General features: G+C 43.9%; 1 protein-coding gene across 1 annotated transcript in view; it reads left to right on the top strand.

The window, feature by feature from the left end:
- macrod2 (mono-ADP ribosylhydrolase 2) overlaps nt 1-20,000 on the top strand; it is a 1,232,546-nt gene that overhangs the window by 359,901 nt on the left and 852,645 nt on the right. The window contains exon 4 of the mRNA XM_029640037.2: nt 8,730-8,759. Within this exon, the coding sequence (XP_029495897.1) occupies nt 8,730-8,759 (30 nt within the window). The remainder of the gene's footprint in view (nt 1-8,729; nt 8,760-20,000) is intronic.

Consider the following 20,000-nt stretch of genomic DNA (forward strand, 5'->3'; position numbering starts at 1 on the left):
ACCAAGGCTGTTGAGTCTGCCGATAAGAATGTGGTGATTGACAGAGTCGAATGCCTTGGCCAGGTCGATGAATACAGCTACACAGTATTGTCTCTTATCGATGGAGGTTATGATATCGTTTAGGACCTTGAGCGTGGCTGAGGTGCACCCATGACCTGCTCGGAAACCAGATTGCATAGTGGAGAAGGTACAGTGGGATTTCAAATGGTCGGTGATCTGTTTGTTAACTTGGCTTTCGAAGACCTTAGAAGGCAGGGTAGAATAGATATTGGTCTGTACCAGCTTGGGTCTAGAATGTCTCTCCCTTTGAAGAGGGGGATGACCACTGCAGCTTTCCAATCTTTGGGGATCTCAGACGATACGAAAGAGAGGTTGAACAGGCTAGTAATAGGGGTTGCAACAATTTTGGCGGATCATTTTAGAAAGAGAGGGCCCAAATTGTCTAGCCTGGCTGATTTGTAGGGGTCCAGATTTTGCAGCTCTTTCAGAACATCAGCTATCTGGATTTGGGTGAAGAAGAAATGGTGGAGTTGCTGTGGGTGGTTGCTGTGGGTGGTGCAGGTCTGTTGACTGTAGGGGTAGCCAAGTGGAAAGCATGGCCAGCTGTAGAGAAATGGTTATTGAAATTCTCAATTATCGTGGATTTATTTGTGCTGGTCAGGTCTGGAGTGAACCAAGGGCCATATCTTTTCCTGCTTCTACATTTTTTGAACGGGGCATGCTTATTTAAGATGGTGAGGAAAGCACTTTTAACCTGTTACTCCTACCCCCTAATTTTTCGAACATTCTGTTAAAAATCGCGCAACATTTCAGCGCCCTGCTACTCATGCCAGGAATATAGTATATGCATATGATTAGTATGTGTGGATAGAAAACACTCAGACGTTTATAAAACTGGTTAAATCACGGCTGTGACTATAACAGAACGTGCGTTTCATCGAAAAGTGCAGGAAAATCTGATCACTGAAAATGGAAAAATATATTCATGCGCCACTTCAACCAATTGATAAAGGTGAACCACATTAAATGGGACCGAGGTTGCAATACCTACAGCTTCCACACGATGTCAACAGTCTTGTCATTTGCCTAGTATTTTTTTCTTGGTCAAACTGACTCAAGGCAGAGCCTTTCTTCCGGTCTCCGACCGGATATTTTGGTTGAGATTTACCCGGACATTATTTCCAGACGTACAGCTATAGAATATACATCACCTCGTGATCAATTTGATCGCTTATTAACGTTTACTAATACCTAAAGTTGCATTACAAAAGTATTTCGAAGTGTTTTGTGAAAGTTTATCGTCGACTTTTTTAATTTAAAAAAATTACGTTACGTTATAAAACGCTATTTTTTTCCTTGATCACACAGTCTTCATAGATCAATATCTAGGCTATATATGGACCGATTTAATCGAAAAAAAAGACCCAATAGTGATGTTTATGGGACATCTAGGAGTGCCAACAAAGAAGATGGTCAAAGGTAATGAATGTTTTATATTTTATTTGTGCGTTTTGTGTAGCGCCGACTATGCTAATTATTTTGTTTACGTCCCCTGCGGGTCTTTTGGGGTGTTACATGCTATCAGATAATAGCTTCTCATGCTTTCGCCGAAAAGCATTTTAAAAATCTGACTTGTTGCCTGGATTCACAACGAGTGTAGCTTTAATTCACTACCCTGCATGTGTATTTTAATGAACGTTTGAGTTTTAACTAGTACTATTAGCATTTAGCGTAGAGCATTTGCATTTCCAGATGTCTAGATGGGACGCCTGCGTGTCAGGTAGGAGCAAGAGGTTAAAGAATAACCAGGCATCCTCTACTGACGAGATGAGGTCAATATCCTTCCAGGATACCCGGGCCAGGTCGATTAGAAAGTCCTGCTCGTTGAAGTGTTTTTGTGAGCGTTTGACAGTGATGAGGGGTGGTCGTTTAAATGCAGACCCATTTCGGACGCAGGCAATGAGCCAGTGATCGCTGAGATCCTGGTTGAAGAGAGCAGAGGTGTATTTGGAGGGCAGGTTGGTTAGGATGATATCTATGAGGGTACCCGTGTTTACGGATTTGGAGTTGTACCTGGTAGGTTCATTGATAATTTGTGTGAGATTGAGGGCATCAAGCTTAGATTGTAGGATGGCCAGGGTATTAAGCATGTTCCAGTTTAGGTCATCTAACAGCACGAGCTCTGAAGATAGATGGGGGGCAATCATTTCACATTGATTGCCCATGGCACAGCTGGGGGCAGAAAGTAGTCTATAGCAAGCGGCAACGGTGACAGACTTGTTTCCTGAAGGATGGATTTTTATAAGTAGAAGCTCAAATTGTTTGGACACAGACCTGGATAGTAAGACAGAAGTCTGCAGGCTATCTCTGCAGTAGATTGCAACTCCGCCCCCTTTGGCAGTTTTATCTTGTCGGAAAATGTTGTAGTTAGGGATGGAAATTTCAGGGTTTTTGGTGGTCTTCCTAAGCCAGGATTCAGACACGGCTAGGACATCCGGGTTGTCGGAGTGTGCTAAAGCAGTGAATATAACAAACTTAGGGAGGAGGCTTCTAATGTTAACATGCATGAAACCAAGGCTTTTATGGTTACAGAAGTCAACAAATGACAGCGCCTGGGGAATGGGAGAGGTGCAAGGCACTGCAGGGCCTGGATTAACCTCTACATCATCAGAAGAACAGAGGAGGAGTAGGATAAGGGTACGGCTAAAGGCTATCATAACTGGTTGTCTAGTACGTTTGGAACAGAGAGTAAAAGGAACAGGTTTCTGGGCACTTTAGAATAGATTCAAGGCGTAATGTACAGACAAAAAGGTATGGTAGAATGTGAATACAGTGGAAGTAAACCTAGGCATTGAGTGATGATGAGAGAGATATTGTCTCTAGAAACATAATTTAAACCAGGTGAGGTCACCACATGTGTGGGAGGTGGAACTAAAGGGTTAGCTAAGGCATATTGAGCCGGGCTAGAAGCTCTACAGGGAGAGGCATGCGTAGCCGAGTGATCATATGGGTCCAGTGAGTAGCTAGGCGGTCTGGAGAAATGGCGATTCAAACAGCTAGCGGGCCGGGGCTAGCAAGCTAGCAGAGGTTCCTTAGAGGGACGTCGTGACGGAAGAAGTCTGTTGTAGCCCCCTCGTGCAGTTACGTCGGCAGACCAATCGTGATGGATCAGCAGGACTCTGTGTAGTAAAAGGGTCCAGGCCAATTGACAAAATAGGTATAATTGGCCGATGGGCCTCTTCAGCTAACAGTCCGATATGCTCCAGATAGCTAGCGGGCCGCGGCTAGCAGGCTAGCATATGGGCATTCAGGGTACGTCACGACGGACGAGCCTGTTGAAAAAAAACCTTGGGCAGATTACATCGGTTGTCCAGTCGTGATGGATCGGCGGGGCTCCGTATCGGCTGTAAAAGGGGTCCAGGCCAATTGGCAAAATAGGTATTGTAGCCCAAGGAGTGGCTGAAGGACCTCTTCAGCTAGCCGGGAGATGGGCCTAGCATAGGCTAGCTCCAGGCTAATTGGTACTTGCTTCGGGACAGTGACGTTAGCCAGAAGTGGCCACTCGGATAGCAGCTAGCTACCTGCGATGATCCAGGTGAATAGGTTGAGAGCTTGCGGTAGGAATCCGGAGATATGGAGAAAAATAAGTCCGATATGCTCTGGTTTGAATCGCGCTGTGCATACTGGCAAGAGTTGTCCGGGCTAAAGGTTAGCTGATGGCCGCTAGCAGTGGCTAGCTGACTACTAGCTAGTAGCTAGTTAGCTGGCTGGCTTGTGTTGGGGGTTCCGGTTTACAGTAAAAAAATAAAATAGCAGATCCATACCACATTGGGTGAGACGGATTGCAGGAGAGTATGTTGAAGTTGAGGTTAAGAAAAATATTTTAAAAAGATATGCAAAGAAAAAAGATATAACAAGATATATACACGGGACAGGACAAGACGAATACAAAGATGTCTGACTGCTATGCCATCTTGGATGCACATGTAATGACAATACAACAGAACAGATGAACAGAAATGACATTTACTCTTAACTGGTGACCAAAATAAATATATCTTAAAGCCACACCCCTACTAAGCCATGCCTCCACTTTAGTAATCCTCCAGGAACCCGTCCCTAGATTGAACCATTAAGGGTTCCCCCAAGAACCCCTCAACTAACCGAAGGTGCAAATATGAACCATTGACTGGAAATCATTTCCTTCAGGATCTCCAGGGTTCCTCAAGTCACTACTGACTATAAGAGTCTATAGAACCCATACAAAACCAAATTCCTTAATTGTTATTGTTGTGTTAATTGACACATCGAATCAGGTGTGCTAGTCATGCAACAGCTGGGGCTCCCTGAGGAGAAAATTGAGAACTACTGATTTAGTCAACTGCTCAAATGATACAAGGCCATATGTGAGTCTTTTACAAGACACCATCACTGGGCATTGTCATATGTAACATGTAATAGCATACCACAACAGATTAGATCAACTGGAATTACACTCACTCACAGGTTTGAATATCGGCGAACGTGGCTGGGGGGAGACAGGGAGGGGAGGGTGAATGGAGGGGAGTCCAGTGGTATGGGGTATGGGAAGGGGAGGTGAGGGTGAATGGAGGGGAGTCCAGTGGTATGGGGTATGGGAAGGTGAGGGTGAATGGAGGGGAGTCCAGTGGTATGGGAAGGGGAGGTGAGGGTGAATGGAGGGGAGTCCAGTGGTATGGGGTATGGGAAGGGGAGGTGAGGGTGAATGGAGGGGAGTCCAGTGGTATGGGAAGGGGAGGTGAGGGTGAATGGAGGGAAGTCCAGTGGTATGGGGTATGGGAAGGGGAGGTGAGGGTGAATGGAGGGGAGAACAGTGGTATGGGAAGGGGAGGTGAGGGTGAATGGAGGGGAGTCCAGTGGTATGGGGTATGGGAAGGGGAGGTAAGGGTGAATGGAGGGGAGTCCAGTGGTATGGGAAGGGGAGGTGAGGGTGAATGGAGGGGAGTCCAGTGGTATGAGAAGGGGAGGTGAGGGTGAATGGAGGGAGTCCAGTGGTATGGGAAGGGGAGGTGAGGGTGAATGGAGGGGAGTCCAGTGGTATGGGGTATGGGAAGGGGAGGTGAGGGTGAATGGAGGGGAGTCCAGTGGTATGGGAAGGGGAGGTGAGGGTGAATGGAGGGAGTCCAGTGGTATGGGAAGGGGAGGTGAGGGTGAATGGAGGAAGTCCAGTGGTATGGGGTATGGGAAGGGGAGGTGAGGGTGAATGGAGGGGAGTCCAGTGGTATGGGAAGGGGAGGTGAGGATGAATGGAGGGGTCCAGTGGTATGAGAAGGGGAGGTGAGGGTGAATGGAGGGGAGTCCAGTGGTATGGGAAGGGGAGGTGATGGTGAATGGAGGGAGTCCAGTGGTATGAGAAGGGGAGGTGAGGGGTGAATGTAGGGGGAGTCCAGTGGTATGGGGTATGGGAAGGGGATGTGAGGGTGAATGGAGGGGAGTCCAGTGGTATGGGAAGGGGAGGTGAGGGTGAATGGAGGGGAGTCCAGTGGTATGGGAAGGGGAGGTGAGGGTGAATGGAGGGAGTCCAGTGGTATGGGAAGGGGAGGTGAGGGTGAATGGAGGGAGTCCAGTGGTATGGGAAGGGGAGGTGAGGGTGAATGGAGGGGAGTCCAGTGGTATGGGAAGGGGAGGTGAGGGTGAATGGAGGGGAGTCCAGTGGTATGGGAAGGGGAGGTGAGGGTGAATGGAGGGGAGTCCAGTGGTATGGGAAGGGGAGGTGAGGGTGAATGGAGGGGAGTCCAGTGGTATGGGAAGGGGAGGTGAGGGTGAATGGAGGGGAGTCCAGTGGTATGGGAAGGGGAGGTGAGGGTGAATGGAGGGGAGTCCAGTGGTATGGGAAGGGGAGGTGAAGGTGAATGGAGGGGAGTCCAGTGGTATGGGAAGGGGAGGTGAGGGTGAATGGAGGGGAGTCCAGTGGTATGGGAAGGGGAGGTGAGGGTGAATGGAGGGGAGTCCAGTGGTATGGGAAGGGGAGGTGAGGGTGAATGGAGGGAGTCCAGTGGTATGGGAAGGGGAGGTAAGGGTGAATGGAGGGGAGTCCAGTGGTATGGGAAGGGGAGGTGAGGGTGAATGGAGGGAGAACAGTGGTAAGGGAAGGGGAGGTGAGGGTGAATGGATTGGAGTCCAGTGGTATGGGAAGGGGAGGTGAGGGTGAATGGAGGGGAGTCCAGTGGTATGGGAAGGGGAGGTGAGGGTGAATGGAGGGAGTCCAGTGGTATGGGAAGGGGAGGTGATGGTGAATGGAGGGGAGTCCAGTGGTATGGGAAGGGGAGGTGAGGGTGAATGGAGGGGAGTCCAGTGGTATGGGAAGGGGAGGTGAGGGTGAATGGAGGGGAGTCCAGTGGTATGGGAAGGGGAGGTGATGGTGAATGGGGGGAGTCCAGTGGTATGGGAAGGGGAGGTGATGGTGAATGGAGGGAGTCCAGTGGTATGGGGTATGGGAAGGGGAGGTGAGGGTGAATGGAGGGAGTCCAGTGGTATGGGAAGGGGAGGTGAGGGTGAATGGAGGGGAGTCCAGTGGTATGGGGTATGGGAAGGGGAGGTGAGGGTGAATGGAGGGGAGTCCAGTGGTATGAGAAGGGGAGGTGAGGGTGAATGGAGGGGAGTCCAGTGGTATGGGAAGGGGAGGTGAGGGTGAATGGAGGGGAGTCCAGTGGTATGGGAAGGGGAGGTGAAAGGGAGAAGCCTAGTGGAGCGGTGTAGGCCATGTAAACAGCAGTTGTCAGTAAGCATAGGCTCGAAGCATTCCATTTCACGAGAACAGCATTTATTCTTCAACTGGAAACAATAAGCACAATCAGTCCTCCATGACAACATAACAAATACCAGAGTAGACTAATAAATTCTTAGTTTTGGGTTAAGCTCAGGTAAATCAATTAGATGAATCTATATTTCCATATTGTTAAGTCCTATTCTTATAGACCAAGGCGTATTAAATTAATTGGAATGACTGTTGTTCAATTGGTAATATACATGTTTGTCTTCTTCTCATAGAAAGCAATCCAAACGTTACATTACTGATTACAATTCTGGACACTGGTAACCATAACAGATTACATTTAGGAAGTAAACCACCCAACCCTGTTAGTGTGTTTGCAGTGGTTGGATAATGTGAATATGATTGCTGTTGTGGAAGATATAATTTGTAACAGTTTGATGAGTCCTCTCTGCCCGCTGCATGAACCACACTTCAAACGCAGCTCTACCTACTTTCCCTTTCAGTAACAGTCAAATGAACCGACATAACTTTAATCCACACTAATCTCTCCCTTCAGTGAAGAGAGAGGATAGGACCCTAACAGTGCACTACACTATATAGGGAATAGGGTTCCATTTTGGATGCACTCATCTCCTATGGGCCCTGGTCAAAAGTAATGCACTATATAGGAAATAGGGACTCAGAAGGATGTGTATAACTGACAACACGTAAAACTAAATGATGTGTTAAGTTTTAATGATATATTCTCCAATGAGAAGAGGAGGCTGCATGAGTCACTAATAACACAGGACAGAGTATTTAATGAATGTTTATGAGTCTAACTGTCACGCTGTTTCAGAATAGAACTACACATGGCTATTTAAACTGGAGGTTTTTAGACCTCTTATCTGTGCTACCGCTCTCTCTCCCTCTGTCTTTCTCTCTCTTTCTCTCTCTCTCTCTCTCTCTCCCTTTCTCTCTCTCTCTTTCTCTCTCCCTTTCTCTCTCTTTCTCTCCCTCTCTTTCTCTTTCGCTCTCTTTCTCTTTCGCTCTCTTTCTCTCCCTCTACCGCTCCCTCTCTCTTTCTCTCTCTCTTTCTCTCTCTCCCTCTCACTTTCTCTTTCTCTCTCTTTCTCTGTTTTTCTCTCTTTCTCTCTCTCCCTCTCTCTTTCTCTCCCTTTCTCTCCCTCTCTCATTCTCTTTCTTTCTCTCTCTCTCTCTGACTTTCTCTCTCCACACCTCTCTCTCTCTCTCTCTCTCTCACTCTCTCTCTCTCTCTCTCTTTCTCTCCCTTTCTCTCCCTCTCTCATTCTCTTTCTTTCTCTCTCTTTCGCTATCTCTCTCTTTCTCTCCCTTTCTCTCCCTCTCTCATTCTCTTTCTTTCTCTCTCTTTCGCTATCTCTCACGCTCTCTCTCTCTCTCTCTCTCTCTCTCTCAGACATGTAAAGGATACTACCATCAAAGGGTTCCTCCTTTCCTCCCCTCTCCTAGCACAGCAACTGGTTGGTCGCTGCTCAAACTCACTGCTGCTCACCACTTATGTCTTACATCTAACACACGCTGTTATCACAGAGCTGGTGGAGGTGTTTTGTTCAGAACATCAGCAGGCCCTCACACATGACTCTGTGTGTGTGTGTGTGTGTGTGTGTGTGTGTGTGTGTGTGTGTGTGTGTGTGTGTGTGTGTGTGTGTGTGTGTGTGTGTGTGTGTGTGTGTGTGTGTGTGTGTGTGTGTGTGTGTGTGTAAAGGTGTTTTATATATACTCAGAACTTCGATAGTACTAGAAACTCCTCTGTTGTAAAACTGTTGGCTGATTAAAGTGTCCTAACAGCTTGGTGTGATAGCGTTTGTTTGATCTGCATGGATCTGAGTATCGCTGACTTTTGTCATGTTGCCAAAAGAAGAAGTGCTGACTGAGCTGAATCTTAATGATCCACATCTGTTTGAACAATCTTTAAACATGAGAACTTATGTTGTCTTTTTTATCTCTTTCACAGCTAACTCCAGTCTTCTGGGAGGCGGTGGAGGTGAGTGTTTGTCCTTATTTCGGGGGGAATTTTCATGGCGCTGCCCATGCTGTTCACACTGACGCCCACACACACACACTCCTCATCTCCCCATCGTAATAAAACAAAGTAATCCTATCATTAGTCCTATACCATAGACATGTCTGTCTAATAGACCTAGATATTTATTTATCCATTAGTGTACCGTGGACTGTAGTGTCTGTGTCTCTCTGAGTGCTTCTGTTAAATGGGACTGAATGCATTAGTGCCAACACATCAGAGCGAAGCATTACGCAGGGTGGGGTAACCATGCAGACTGACTGTGCCGTGTCATGGCCAGACGTGATGGTCATTACTTTACTGGCCTGTCCAGGCCTGTTATTATCAAAGAAGCTGAGGAAATCTGAGGCGGCCGACCGTGGCTAGGGGGAGACGGGAAGGGGGGGAGTCCAGTGGAATGGGGTATGGGGAGGGGAGGTGAAAGGGAGGAGCCTAGTGGAGCAGGGTAGCCTAACACAAACCCAGGGGTTCCTCTTCTAGAAATGTGCTACTTACCCTGACATGATTGAAATAATGGTTCCTTGGTATATTGGGCGGGGGGAGTTGGTCTTGAAGTGTCATCCTAATTAGCTGTGGAATTCTGATCTGTGGGTTGAAGGGGGAATCTATGGTATCTAGCAGTCGTACGAAGATGAAAACAAGGTCATTTCTTCAGCTTCATGTCTTATCTGTTATCTGACTGTTTATCCATCTGTGTTTGGGTGTTTGCAGACATCTCTCTCTCTCTCTACACTCTTATATGATATATCTGGGTTATTTATTTATCCCATCTCAGGAGACAATTAGTTTGTTAGTTAGACAGACAGTTAGTTAGTTCTTGATATATATCATTGCTGAGCTGAAACCCTACCCACGTCTAATCACGCTCTGTCCCAAGTGGCTCTCATCTTATCTGATACATGGTTAGACCTCGGCTCTCGGCAGCCATATTGCGTCACTTCAGTGTGCAGTTCTCCAGAACTTTAGCTCGTGACTGAGAGAGACCTTTATCAACACGTTAATCAAGGTTAATGTGTGCGCGCATGTGTGTGCCTGTGTGCGTTTGCATGCGTACAAGTGATTGGGATCAGAGGTCAGAAAAATGTATCTCCGTAACCAAAGTGGACTCACTTAAGCACTTCTCAATGATGTCTAATGTAACACTAAACATTGGCTTCTTGATTGCCATCGCTCTGCTCCTCTTCACCTCTCAATTATGTTTTACATAACCAATGTATGTTGCAATCGCTGCTTTGGTTAAGTTTCCCTGGCACTGTTTCCAAATGCATTTGTGGCACAAATCCCATTCAAGTTATGGAACTGATATTAAATTTTTTCGCACATCATGTTCAAATAATCTATAATAAATTGTAGATACTTTTGATTATTTGAAAATGATGCACAAAACAAGATTATATTGGCTCCATGACTTGAATGAGATTTGTGCCACAAGACATTAAAACGTAATTCAACAATATTCAAAAATGGGTTGAACTGAGAAGGACATTACTACATTTATTAGAAAATGCATTAACTTGCCCAAAATTATCATACGACATGAAGAAACTGCAACAATGATTTGTATTTTCTTTCAACTTTCTGAAGATTGTCACGCGTGACTAGGGGGTATTCTAGTTTATAATTTCTATGTTGTGTTCTAGTTTATATTTTCTATGTTGGTGTTTTGTAAGATTCCCAATTAGAGGCAGCTGGTAATCGTTGTCTCTAATTGAGGATCATATTTAAGTAGCTATTTTTCCCACCTGTGTTTGTGGGATATTGTTTTGTGTTTGTGCACCACATAGTCACCTTTAGTTGTTTGTTTGTTTGTTTGTTTGTTTGTTTGATTGATTGATTGATTGATTGATTGATTGATTGATTGATTGATTGATTGATTGATTGATTGATTGATTGAGTTTGCTTTGTTTAAGTTCCTCTTTGAATGAAATATGTGGAACTCAACATCCGCTGCGCCTTGGTGCCGTTCTTACGACAGCCTTGACAAAGGTGCAACAGCACAGGAATGCCCCTGTCTGTGTGTGGGTATTTGTCTACCACTTTGTCTAGCTGTTAATGGTGATGCTAATGTAATGACAACTGTCTAGCCATTAGCGATGATGCTAATGTAATGACAACTGTCTAGCCGTTAGCGATGATGCTGATGTAATGACAACTGTCTAGCCGTTAGCGATGATGCTAATGTAATGACAACTGTCTAGCCGTTAGCGATGATGCTAATGTAATGACAACTGTCTAGCCATTAGCGATGATGCTAATGTAATGACAACTGTCTAGCTGTTAGCGATGATGCTAATGTAATGACAACTGTCTAGCCGTTAGCGATGATGCTAATGTAATGACAACTGTCTAGCCGTTAGCGATGATGCTAATGTAATGACAACTGTCTAGCCGTTAGCGATGATGCTAATGTAATGACAACTGTCTAGCCTTTAGCGATGATGCTAATGTAATGACAACTGTCTAGCTGTTAGCGATGATGCTAATGTAATGACAACTGTCTAGCCGTTAGCGATGATGCTAATGTAATGACAACTGTCTAGCCGTTAGCGATGATGCTAATGTAATGACAACTGTCTAGCCGTTAGCGATGATGCTAATGTAATGACAACTGTCTAGCCTTTAGCGATGATGCTAATGTAATGACAACTGTCTAGCTGTTAGCGATGATGCTAATGTAATGACAACTGTCTAGCCGTTAGCGATGATGCTAATGTAATGACAACTGTCTAGCCGTTAGCGATGATGCTAATGTAATGACAACTGTCTTCTGGTAGATTGAAAGTTCCCCAAAACCTTCTCAATTACATGTTACAGTGATTACAAAGCAGCCTACCTGGCAAAATTATTTAATTATTTCAATTAATCCAGTGACAATTTGTTTTGCAAACTCTGCAATCACATGAGCGCTACAGAAACATCGCTAACCAAACAACGGTCTCTTGCATGTGCTCAGTTGAATTAAAGGGTAACTACACCCACAAAAATCTACATTGGTTAGATTTTTCCAGACCTCATAAGTGGTCTCCTGATGTTGTTTAAGAATCGTTGTGGACTTTAGAACATCCAATTATGTAATTTCTTTATAATAAAGTGTCATTTTTTTTGTGAAAACCTGAAATAAAAATGACATCGAAAACAGAGAAAATGCAATATGGGAAAAACGGAATCAGGCAGAACATTTTACGAATTTTATAGGGCCCTTGTCTTCCCTTACGGAAAAAAACATATGTAACATTTTATTTTACATGTGAAATGTTGGTTTTGAAACAAGTTTCACGTGGCTATTTTTCACATGATATTACACAGGTTGTCACGTTCTGACCTAAGTTCTTTTGTTTTGTCTTTGTTTTAGTATGGTCAGGGTGTGAGTTGGGTGGGTTGTTAGTTTTTCTAGGATTTGGTGTTTCTGTGTTTGGCCTTGTATGGTTCTCAATCAGAGGCAGCTGTCAATCGCTGTCCTTGATTGAGAACCATATTTAGGTAGCCTGTTTTCGATTGTGTTTCGTGGGTGATTATGTTCTGTTCTGTGTTTTATGTATGCACCGTACAGGACTGTTTCGGTTTTATTTCGTTCTCTTTGTTGTTTTATTATTTAGTGTTCTGAGTTATAAATAAATATAATGAACACTTACCACGCTGCACATTGGTCCTCCGATCCTTCTTACTACTCCTCCTCAGAAGAGGAGGACGAGAATCGTTACACAGGGGAACACCCCCCTATCCACATCGATGGAACAGTAGTGGAGAGGGTAGCAAGTTTTAAGTTCCTCGGCATACACATCACAGACAAACTGAATTGGTCCACCCACACAGACAGCATCGTGAAGAAGGCGCAGAAGCACCTCTTCAACCTCAGGAGGCTGAAGAAATTCGGCTTGTCACCAAAAGCACTCACAAACTTCTACAGATGCACAATCCTGGCGGGCTGTATCACCGCCTGGTACGGCAACTGCTCCGCCCACAACCGTAAGGCTCTCCAGAGGGTAGTGAGGTCTGCACAACGCATCACCGGGGGCAAACTACCTGCCCTCCAGGACACCTCCACCACCCGATGTTACAGGAAGGCCTTAAAGATCATCAAGGACAACAACCACCCGAGCCACTGCCTGTTCACCCCGCTATCATCCAGAAGGCGAGGTCAGTACAGGTGCATCAAAGCTGGGATCGAGAGACTGAAAAACAGCTTCTATCTCAAGGCCATCAGACTGTTAAACAGCCACCACTAACATTGAGTGGCTGCTGCCAACACACTGACTCAACTCCAGCCACTTTAATAATGGGAATTGATGGGAAATGATGTAAAATATATCACTAGCCACTTTAAACAATGCTACCTAATATAATGTCTACATACCCTACATTATTCATCTCATATGTATACGTATATACTGTACTCTATATCATCTACTGCATCTTTATGTAATACATGTATCACTAGCCACTTTAACTATGCCACTTTGTTTACATACTCATCTCATATGTATATACTGTACTCGATACCATCTACTGCATCTTGCCTATGCCGCTCTGTACCATCACTCATTCATATATCTTTATGTACATATTCTTTATCCCCTTACACTTGTGTGTATAAGACAGTAGTTTTGGAATTGTTAGTTAGATTACTTGTTGGTTGTTACTGCATTGTCGGAACTAGAAGCACAAGCATTTCGCTACACTCGCATTAACATCTACTAACCATGTGTATGTGACAAATAACATTTGATTTGATTTGATTTAGGTGATGCCCTGCAAACAAAAATGAGTTGTTAGGATGTCCCTGCAACTTCACATAGTGTTTTTAACTTACAGTACATATTTGACATACATGACTACATTGTGTATGTTTATTTATACTGTAATTATAATTCAACACCTGGGATTTGAACCCACAACTTCTTGGTTGAAGGCATTTCAATCTTCCTGATATGCCAGCATGTCTGTGTCAATTTCAGATTTCAAAACACATGTTGTTACATGTTATCACGTGTAGTGTCATGGTATCACATGTTATCACATGTAGTGTCATGGTATCACATGTTATCACGTGTAGTGTCATGGTATCATATGTTATCACGTGTAGTGTCATGGTATCATATGTTATCATGTGTAGTGTCATGGTATCACATGTTGTCACGTGTAGTGTCATGGTATCACATGTTGTCACGTGTAGTGTCATGGTATCATATGTTATCATGTGTAGTGTCATGGTATCATATGTTATCACGTGTAGTGTCATGGTATCACATGTTGTCATCTCTAGTGTTATGGTATCACATGTTGTCATGTGTAGTGTCATGGTATCACATGTTGTCATGTGTAGTGTCATGGTATCACATGTTGTCATCTGTAGTGCTATGGTATCACATGTTGTCATGTGTAGTGTCATGGTATCATATGTTATCATGTGTAGTGTCATGTTATCACATCTTGTCACGTGTAGTGTCATGGTATCATATGTTATCACGTGTAGTGTCATGGTATCACATGTTGTCACATGTAGTGTCATGGTATCACATGTTATCACATGTAGTGTCATGGTATCACATGTTATCATGTGTAGTGTCATGGTATCACATGTTATCACATGTAGTGTCATGGTATCACATGTTATCGCGTGTAGTGTCATGGTATCATATGTTGTCACGTGTAGTGTCATGGTATCACATGTTGTCACGTGTAGTGTCATGGTATCACATGTTGTCACGTGTAGTGTCATGGTATCATATGTTATCACGTGTAGTGTCATGGTATCATATGTTATCACGTGTAGTGTCATGGTATCATATGTTGTCATCTCTAGTGTTATGGTATCACATGTTGTCATGTGTAGTGTCATGGTATCATATGTTATCATGTGTAGTGTCATGGTATCACATGTTGTCATCTGTAGTGTCATGGTATCATATGTTATCATGTGTAGTGTCATGGTATCACATGTTATCACGTGTAGTGTCATGGTATCATATGTTATCACGTGTAGTGTCATGGTATCACATGTTGTCATCTCTAGTGTTATGGTATCACATGTTGTCATGTGTAGTGTCATGGTATCATATGTTATCATGTGTAGTGTCATGGTATCACATGTTGTCATCTGTAGTGTCATGGTATCATATGTTATCATGTGTAGTGTCATGGTATCACATGTTGTCACGTGTAGTGTCATGGTATCACATGTTGTCACGTGTAGTGTCATGGTATCACATGTTGTCACGTGTAGTGTCATGGTATCATATGTTATCACGTGTAGTGTCATGGTATCACATGTTATCACGTGTAGTGTCATGGTATCATATGTTATCACGTGTAGTGTCATGGTATCACATGTTGTCATCTCTAGTGTTATGCTATCACATGTTGTCATGTGTAGTGTCATGGTATCATACGTTATCATGTGTAGTGTCATGGTATCACATGTTGTCATCTGTCGTGTCATGGTATCATATGTTATCATGTGTAGTGTCATGGTATCATATGTTATCACGTGTAGTGTCATGGTATCATATGTTATCATGTGTAGTGTCATGGTATCACATGTTGTCACGTGTAGTGTCATGGTATCATATGTTGTCATCTCTAGTGTTATGGTATCACATGTTGTCATGTGTAGTGTCATGGTATCATATGTTATCATGTGTAGTGTCATGGTATCACATGTTATCACGTGTAGTGTCATGGTATCATATGTTATCACGTGTAGTGTCATGGTATCATATGTTATCACGTGTAGTGTCATGGTATCATATGTTGTCATCTCTAGTGTTATGGTATCACATGTTGTCATGTGTAGTGTCATGGTATCATATGTTATCATGTGTAGTGTCATGGTATCACATGTTGTCATGTGTAGTGTCATGGTATCACATGTTGTCACGTGTAGTGTCATGGTATCACATGTTGTCACGTGTAGTGTCATGGTATCACATGTTGTCATGTGTAGTGGCATGATATCACAAGTTGTCATGTGTAGTGTCATGGTATTATATGTTATCATGTGTAGTGTCATGGTATCATATGTTATCATGTGTAGTGTCATGGTATCATATGTTGTCATGTGTAGTGTCATGGTATCACATGTTGTCATCTCTAGTGTTATGCTATCACATGTTGTCATGTGTAGTGTCATGGTATCATACGTTATCATGTGTAGTGTCATGGTATCACATGTTGTCATCTGTCGTGTCATGGTATCATATGTTATCATGTGTAGTGTCATGGTATCATATGTTATCACGTGTAGTGTCATGGTATCATATGTTATCATGTGTAGTGTCATGGTATCACATGTTGTCACGTGTAGTGTCATGGTATCATATGTTGTCATCTCTAGTGTTATGGTATCACATGTTGTCATGTGTAGTGTCATGGTATCATATGTTATCATGTGTAGTGTCATGGTATCACATGTTATCACGTGTAGTGTCATGGTATCATATGTTATCACGTGTAGTGTCATGGTATCATATGTTATCACGTGTAGTGTCATGGTATCATATGTTGTCATCTCTAGTGTTATGGTATCACATGTTGTCATGTGTAGTGTCATGGTATCATATGTTATCATGTGTAGTGTCATGGTATCACATGTTGTCATGTGTAGTGTCATGGTATCACATGTTGTCACGTGTAGTGTCATGGTATCACATGTTGTCACGTGTAGTGTCATGGTATCACATGTTGTCATGTGTAGTGGCATGATATCACAAGTTGTCATGTGTAGTGTCATGGTATCATATGTTATCATGTGTAGTGTCATGGTATCATATGTTATCATGTGTAGTGTCATGGTATCATATGTTGTCATGTGTAGTGTCATGGTATCACATGTTGAAATGTTGCATCCTCATGTTGTCACATTTATTTCACGAGATCATGTTTTCACATGTGCTCAAATGTGTAGTTTCATGTCGTCACATGTTACTTTGACATGTTTCCCATTAACTTCCTATGAGAACTCATGTGAAATTCATGTGGTTCTTCATGTGAGATTACTTTAATAGCTTGAGTCAGGAGGCCTAAAGGCTACACACTGTTGTATTCACTAATTGCCTTCCCCTGATGTTACTCCTCATAAATAAACCAATCAACTGACACAATCTAAGCCAATTAACCTTGCTAAAATATGACAATAAGACAGTTATCACGTGTGCCTAGTGTACAATATGCGTCGGAACACTTTGTTTTTGTCTGACTCCTGACTACTACAGTATGTTAAAGGCTGGAGGAGTCGTGTGGACTAATGCTTCTTCTTCCTACCATCTCTGGTCCAGGATCTATTGTTGAAGGCTGAGGTGGTAGTAGAAACCTGTTTGAGTGGTGAGGAATCTAGGTTATCTGACTGGCTCTGCCTCTAGAATAATGTTTTCTTAAAACAAAGCTCTCTATCTTCTCCCGTTTATCTGTGTGTGGCCTATACACTGTCTTTATCTGGCACTCTCTTTATCATTCTGAGGTGGCTGCTATGTAAACCTGTTTTCTTTACTCTCATTCTCTCTCTATCTCTCCCTGCCTCTCACCTCTCTCTCTCTCTCTCTCTCTCTCTCTCTGCCTCTCTCACCTCTCTCTCTCTTCCTCTCTCTCTCTCTCTGCCTCTCTCACCTCTCTCTCTCTCTCTTCCTCTCTCTCTCTCTCTCTCTCTCTGCCTCTCTCACCTCTCTCTCTCTCTCTCTCTCTCTCTCTCTCTCTCTCTCTCTTCCTCTCTCTCTCTCTCTCTGCCTCTCTCACCTCTCTCTGCCTCTCTCTCTCTCTCTCTCTCTTTCTGCCTCTCTCACCTCTCTCTCTCTCGCTCTCTCTCTCTCTTCCTGTCTCTATCTCTCTCTGCCTCTCTCACCTCTCTCTCTCTTCCTCTCTCTCTCTTTGCTTACCCTGTCCTCCTATCATCTAGCATGTGAAGTCGTGAGTTCGACCTCCTGCCATGACTGTGTGTGTGTGTGTGTGTGTGTGTGTGTGTGTGTGTGTGTGTGTGTGTGTGTGTGTGTGAGAGAGATGTAAACATGAATCCATGGGTGTGCTCTTGCTCATCTTATAAAAGGATCCTCTTATCTTAGACCTGTCCAGACCAGACTGGGTGCTGTGAGTGGAGGCTCAGGTTCACAGCTGGCAGGATGATCTATCACTATTATACTGGACCTTACCCAGCTCACCAGAGGCTTGGTGTGTGGTCTCAGCTCTATTTAGTGTTGTTGTCTATCAAATTGTATAGACTACTACTTGCTCTCTGTTCTCTCTCCTCTGGCAACGGCCCAACGCACACTGGCACAAGCACATGGCAGGCACACACAGAGGAGCAGGTGGTTGGATAGCTCTTTAATGGTTTTGTCAGGATGAGCTACAGCTTTTGTCAAAATTTACTTTTTGTAGAAGGTTAGGATAACTAATGTAGCAGGCTAGGAGAACTAATGTAGCAGGTTAGGATAACTAATCTAGCAGTTTAGGATAATTATGTTAAGGTTAGGACAAGTTTAGGGTTTGCTAAAATGCTAAAACAAATGACTTTTGATGTCAATTTCACAAAAGCTGTATCCCATCTAGACATGACCCTCTGTAACAATGTGGAAGTGGAAGTGCACAATGTGGAAGTGCACAAGAGATAGAAATAATGGGGTGCAAAGAAGCTAAATAAATAAATACAGTAGGGGGATAGGTAGTTGTTTGGGCTAAATTATAGATGGGCTATGTACAGGTGCAGTAATCTGTGAGCTGCTCTGACAGTTGGTGCTTAAAGCTAGTGAGGGGGATAAGTGTTTCCAGTTTCAGAGATTTTTGTAGTTTGTTCCAGTCATTGGCAGCAGAGAACTGGAAGGAGAGGCGGCCAAAGGAAGAATTGGTTTTGGGGGTGACCAGAGAGATATACCTGCTGGAGCGCATGCTACAGGTGGGTGCTGATATGGTGACCAGCGAGCTGAGATAAGGGGGGACTTTACCTAGCAGGGTCTTGTAGATGACCTGGAGCCAGTGGGTTTGGCGACGAGTATGAAGCGAGGGCCAGCCAACGAGAGCGTACAGGTCGCAGTGGTGGGTAGTATATGGGGCTTTGGTGACAAAATGGATGGCACTGTGATAGACTGCATCCAATTTGTTGAGTAGGGTATTGGAGGCTATTTTGTAAATGACATCGCCGAAGTCGATGATCGGTAGGATGGTCAGTTTTACAAGGGTATGTTTGGCAGTATGAGTGAAGGATGCTTTGTTGCGAAATAGAAAGCCAATTCTAGATGTATGTTTGGATTGGAGATGTTTGATGTGAGTCTGGAAGGAGAGTTTACAGTCTAACCAGACACCTAGGTATTTGTAGTTGTCCACATATTCTAAGTCAGAGCCGTCCAGAGTAGTGATGTTGGACGGGCGGGCAGGCAGGTGCGGGCAGCGATCGGTTGAAGAGCATGCATTTAGTTTTACTTGTATTTAAGGGCAATTGGAGGCCACGGAAGGAGAGTTGTATGGCATTGAAGCTCGCCTGGAGGGTTGTTAACACAGTGTCCAAAGAAGGGCCAGAAGTATACAGTTTAAGAAAATGTATTGAATATAAGTGTTTATTGGCAGGGACTTTTCTACCAAAACAAAAGTGTGGATTGCAGGCACTCTTTAGGTCAGTCTAATCTCGTTTAACCCAGAATTGAGCTGCGTACTTAAGTTCTGTGTCCATACCAGTTAGAAATGGGGAGTTCCGGTTTGTGAAGCCTCCACCCTCAGCCAAAGCCCCCACCCTTATGCTAATTTCACCACACGCGCAAAGCAGTCGAAGTTTAAGCACCGCCTTCGCCCAATCCTGGTACATCCTAATAATCTGTGTCAAAAACACAAACACTGGTACTTCTGTTGATCTTTATCCTACACATTCCATCCTGTTGCGGCAGATTCTTCAGTTTACGCGCAGACTGTCCAAGAGAGATTAAAAGAGGTCCATAGACTGCTTACGAGTTAAGGAATATCTGAATACAGTATTTTGCTGAAATATCCTATTACGTTTAAATGAAGTTGAAGATAGTCTGCGGTTAGAAGGCTGAAGCACTGGAAGCATAAACATTATACATGTAACATTTCCACCTCAATCACATATCAGTAGTAATGAAGGGATGAAAAACTGTCCGGTCCGGTGGTGCTACAATACATCTCCCTATTAATGATCCTTTAAAAATGCTTTATTACGTGGGGTTTTTATAAAGTTATACCAGCAATTCTACTGTATATTAAACTGGG

Source organism: Oncorhynchus nerka, linkage group LG28 (genome assembly GCF_034236695.1).
Source record: "Oncorhynchus nerka isolate Pitt River linkage group LG28, Oner_Uvic_2.0, whole genome shotgun sequence".
NCBI lineage: Eukaryota > Metazoa > Chordata > Actinopteri > Salmoniformes > Salmonidae > Oncorhynchus > Oncorhynchus nerka.